General features: G+C 40.0%; 1 protein-coding gene across 2 annotated transcripts; it reads right to left on the bottom strand.

The window, feature by feature from the left end:
- Positions 1–2,006: 2,006 nt before the first annotated feature.
- Positions 2,007–4,672, bottom strand: LOC106959469 (sphingosine 1-phosphate receptor 3-like). 2 transcript variants are annotated; one of them, XM_015052053.1, is made up of 2 exons: positions 4,389–4,672; positions 2,007–4,063 (listed from the first exon to the last, which is right to left on the bottom strand). In XM_015052053.1, exons 1-2 carry the CDS (start codon positions 4,432–4,434, stop codon positions 2,925–2,927), a joined length of 1,185 nt encoding a protein of 394 aa, XP_014907539.1. In that variant the 5' UTR covers positions 4,435–4,672; the 3' UTR covers positions 2,007–2,924. The 2 variants fall into 2 exon arrangements, with proteins under 2 accessions (XP_014907539.1, XP_014907538.1); XM_015052052.1 differs by having other exon boundaries at positions 4,314–4,671.
- Positions 4,673–4,871: the final 199 nt, after the last annotated feature.

Raw genomic sequence — 4,871 nt, 5'->3', positions numbered from 1 at the left:
AAAAATGTAATTTAAAAAAAAAAAAAAATTGCAACTGGGAGCCTTCACCTGAGCATCTTTACATTTCCAAAATATTATTTGTCATATTTGCATACATAAGGTTGAGAAATGATTTTAAAAAAATATGGGAAAATTAAAACATAATTTTGTACCTATTCTCAAGAATCACTGATTTGTTTCTGTTTTGGCAGAACAGTGCTGCCATTTAGGTTGAAAAGTTAGCAAGACGGTAAAATGTCACATTGCCTACATTGTTTTTTCTACGTTTTGAGTTCACATTTTATCTGCTTACATGTTCAAAATTATTAATGCTGACCCCCGTAGATAATTGAAAAATCAGTTACTTTCACTAAATGAACTACATTTATTTAGCTCTCTTCTAAGCATAATGACCACTAAAAAGATATTACACCATAGCCAGATTCACCCAGTAGTGCTCACTAGGTGCACACATTCAAACACCAATAAGTAGATTGCAAGGCATCCAGCAGAGTGAAGTATCTTACCTAAAGGCACATCAGCATGCAGCAGAAAGACACTGGAATCAAACTTGCAGCTTTCAAATTGCAAAATGACTACTCACTGATCCATGGTTACCCCAAAATAACTTTTTTTTTTTTTTTTTTTTTTTTATTATTAAGTAGATCAGTAAATGACTGACAGGATTTGGTACAATAACCTGTTGAGAAAATAGACTGGTCATTTCTTCTATCTAAGCGTAACACACATACCAAACAGTCACTTTGGTCGATTTCTCCATTCATCCTAAACACTGAGCGCAAATTCAGCATAATAAACTTCATTTCTGGTGTAACGTCTTGAACATGAGTAGTGAAAATAAACAACAACGCACATTTTCTTGTCTCTTGAAAAGTTACAACTTGAGGTAAAACAATCATTAAAAAAAAGACAGGAATTATTTTTATAGTTTGAGCTTTTGCATTTAAGATTGTTGACAGATCAGAATAAAAAAAAAGTTTGACATTAGGTACACAAAGAGTTGCACTGATGCATTTGCATCTAAAATTTTTCAACCCTCACATTAAGTGGTGTACGTTCTATGTTAAAGACGTGGATCATTTAAAACAATTGTCACCAAAGTTCAATGAAGCAATCATTGTCTTGTACAAGCAAGAAAGTGAGACAACACTTAGCAAATGCTCTGAATGTTCAAAGTGATAAGATTAGAAGGCTAGTTTGTGATTTCAATGTTAAATGAACAGTGGCTGTGAGATTCTTGAGGCAGCGGGCCCCCAAAAGTCCTCAACTGACTGTCCAAGACCTCCAGCAAAACATGCTGGCAGCAGCATCTGAGGTTACTAGCCCTTACTAGTTTCCACGGTAAGGGCTTCATGTCTCGACTTCAAGACATATCCCATTACTGACACAAAAGTACAAGAAAAGTCTGATCCAACTTGCTCACAACTGTGTAACCAGGCCAAAGAGGTTTTGTGATCTAGTTCTGAGGAGCAATGAATCAAACCTACACTATGGAACAGTGGTTTATATGAGGAAGGAAAAATGAAGTATTGACTAAAAAAACTCCATTCCTGCAGGAAAGAGGCATGCTGGTGGCTCTGTGAGGGTTTAGACGTCCTTTGCTTCCTTTGGCACTGGAAAGGAAGCAAAGGTGGATTCAGTCGAGTCCCTACTATTTATTAAAGAGACCTGTCATGATGGAAAGAAAAGATTTTGAGACTTGCTGCCATGTTATTTGGAGGTAACGCTTGTAAAATGTGTTCTGTTGAGCTATTTAAATTGATTTTGTTTGCTTTGTTTACCACAAACTAATTTGTTGTGGAAATCTAATTATTTCAAGTGCAAATGTCAAAATTCCTATTTTTTCCGTTCTTCAAAATGGAGAGTTGACAACTTTTACGTTTCAGACAATCACTCCAACTCTGATCTGAGAACTGCAGAGAGAAAACAAAGAACAGGGAAAATTTATGCTCTCAAAAAATAAGTGCACTTGTCACTGGTCTGTCATCAGTAACTCCAGATTGAACTTTTTTTTTTTTTTTTTAGATTTTATTTTGAGTTTGAAAGATGATATATTGCACCACATAAATAGGCAAACATATTTTGCATACTCCGATTTTTTGCATGCAGCATCCACATTTTTCTTAAATACTTGGTTTGCTAGCTTTACATTTTTACACAAGCTCTAACTTCCACCGTGAGAACTGCACTTGCAGCAGTACTACACCTGATCAGCAGAGGGAGCCCTGGTATCATTACAATAGCGTCCTCGTTCGTCATTATACAGAATAGATGAACAGATGCAGTTTCTCGTGTTCTTTAACAATCATAAGGAATCTACAATCAAGGTACTTGAGATATATATATATACATATATATTGCATAACACATACATCAATAAGTACTGTTAACTGTTTTATTCTTACAATAATTGTCTACAATCATGCTTCAGTTTGTTGTGGAACTCAAATTGCACTTTCTAAAATATGTTGCAAAATGGAGGCACAATTTATTCAGATGTCACAAAACTGATCACTAAAATTTTATCTAGTCATGAGCTGCCCTGTTCTCTGGAAATGCACTATTAATAACACTATTAATAATACTGGTCTTTCTTTGTATTCTAAACAGTTGCCTGTAATTTTAACAATCCCATTTGAACATATTTGGTTTCTTTCAAGACTTGACAAGGAGGCAAAACCAGCACAGTTAGTGAATGTAACAACATTCAGTTATTGAGACCTGCTCAGTAACTGTGCTGGTCTCAATTACAGATGCTTAAGTTGTGTAAACATTAGTCACCAAAGTGAAACTTCTGTGCCGGAGCAACTGCATAGTCCAATCTTCATACTGGATTTGCTTCGTGTTAAACTGACTTCATCTCTCAAGCATCTTTCCACATTTGTTTGATTTCTGCAACTCTTCTCTCAGTTTTTCCCATCACTCTAAACACCCTCCTGAACATCCTCTCTATTCGTTCCAGTGTCCGTCTCCTGGCCCCTTTGCTGGTTTTGGTTGTTCTGACTGCTCCATGATTTGCTCCTGCTCCGGCTCGGCTCAAGGGACTGCCTGTTCCCACTCCCATTCACCGACGCCTTCATCTTGTAGCAAACGCCACAAACCAGAGCCAGGAAGGCCCGTCTCATCTCGCGACTGGCCAGAGTGTAGATGACTGGGTTCATGGCCGAGTTGAGCACAGCCAGTGCTATAAACCAGTCAGCCTTGTAGAGGACTGGGAAGCGCTGCTCAGACGCCACATCCACCAGGAGCAGGATGAAGAGGGGTGTCCAGCAGGCGATGAAGACTCCGACTACAATGATGACGGTGCGTAGAAGGGACATAGCGTGCTCAGAGTTGCTGTGTTTACTCACCTTTTGGCTGCTGGATTTTACAAGGATGTAGATGCGAGCATAAAGAACTGACATGGCTAAAAGCAGGGTTATGAAAACTGTGATGCAGAAAGCTACGTATTTCTTGCTGTACAGAGGCAGGACTGTGGAACAGTCATGGAGGTTGTCCATGCAGTTCCAACCTAAGATGGGTAAAGCTCCCAGGATCACAGCAATCAGCCAGCAGGTCCCTATGAGCAGAAACACTCTGTAGTTCTTGTTGGCATCATAAGGTCTCATTTTGATCATAGTCAGGTGTCTCTCTATGGCGATGGCCAAGAGACTGAAGATGGAGGCACTGAGTGCTACAAATGTGCTGCCCTCTCTAATAAACCACAGAGTCGGTGAGAGATCAAACGTCTTATTCCCAGAGAGGAGCAAGTTGACCATGTAGGAGACTCCAGCCAGCAGGTCACACAGTGCCAGGTTCCCAATGAAGAAGTACATCCGGTTGTGGAACCTGTGGTTCCTCCATATGGCCACCAGGACGGTGAGGTTCTCCAGAACGATGAAGCAGCAAATGATGAGGAAGACGATGACTTTGATATCCAAAGTTCCAGAGTTTGTGTCAGAGCTCAGCTGCCGGTGGTCCAGCTTTCCAGTGTGGTTGTAGTGACAGAGTATGACATTCATCTTCAAATCACCAAGGTTGCTGTCACTGAATGTCATTGCAGAGAAGAGTCTGGTATCTTCAGCTACAGAGGAGAAATGAATGTTGTTTCAGAAATCACTTCAGCCATAAAGGTTCATTTTCACAGTAATAAAGTTGAGCTGGATTTTGCTCTGTGACTAACCAAACAGTTGTTATGGCAATGAGGGGGTTTACAACAATAATAGTAAAAGAAAGTTAATAGAGATTCTGTTGCTTTTTCAATCTCTTTCATAAGATAAAGAGCTTTATCTTTATAAAAAGATAAAGCTCCAAATTCTTTAAATCTGACATACCTGACTTCCCATGCAACGCACTTTTAAATATTTTCAGTCGCAGTTCTCGTTCATGGCAGCCTGGAAGCAACTCACCGCTGGACGCTCCGACCTCGTAATTAGTTGAAAGTAAAACGAGCATCAAAGGACGAACATTTCATGGCTGTGAAGACGGAGAGGCTGCGTCTTTCCTCCATTCTCCGTTGATTTTTTTTCGTCTTCACTCCGTCATGAAGGAGAGAGCAGCTCCTCATCTCTCCCACCGAGCTCTGAAAACCCCCGAGAAGTCGGCGGTGGGCTGGAAGTCCCTTTCAGCCCTCCCTCCCTGCCTCTCTCCATCAACTCAGACACAGAGTTGTGGAGCAGCTGCACACTTCTCCAGGCTTATCAGCACCGGGAGGTACGTTAACTTTAACGTGCTGTAATTCGCAGCGTTTTCCTGCTCCAACTTTTAGCTCTCGTGCAAATAATCCAAACACCGACAGGTGAACGTTTAACAGCCTGAAAAAAAACCCTACCCTAGTGAAAATATATACTTTAGTATATTTCAAATATGCATAAGTGTACTACTTATAAATA

The sequence above is a fragment of the Poecilia latipinna genome, unplaced genomic scaffold (genome assembly GCF_001443285.1).
Source record: "Poecilia latipinna isolate Pla-1442-1.1 unplaced genomic scaffold, P_latipinna-1.0 Scaffold1084, whole genome shotgun sequence".
Taxonomy (NCBI): domain Eukaryota; kingdom Metazoa; phylum Chordata; class Actinopteri; order Cyprinodontiformes; family Poeciliidae; genus Poecilia; species Poecilia latipinna.
The sequence above is the reverse complement of the archived record's forward strand: the minus strand, read 5'-3'. Positions and strand labels throughout refer to the sequence as shown.

Coding starts and splice junctions, on each gene's coding strand:
- LOC106959469 (XM_015052052.1), bottom strand. CDS start 4,434: ATGCTCGTTTTACTTTCAACTAATTACGAGGTCGGAGCGTCCAGCGGT. Junction 4,064..4,313: donor TGCGTTGCATGGGAAGTCAG/GTATGTCAGATT, acceptor TCTCCTCTGTAG/CTGAAGATACCAGACTCTTC.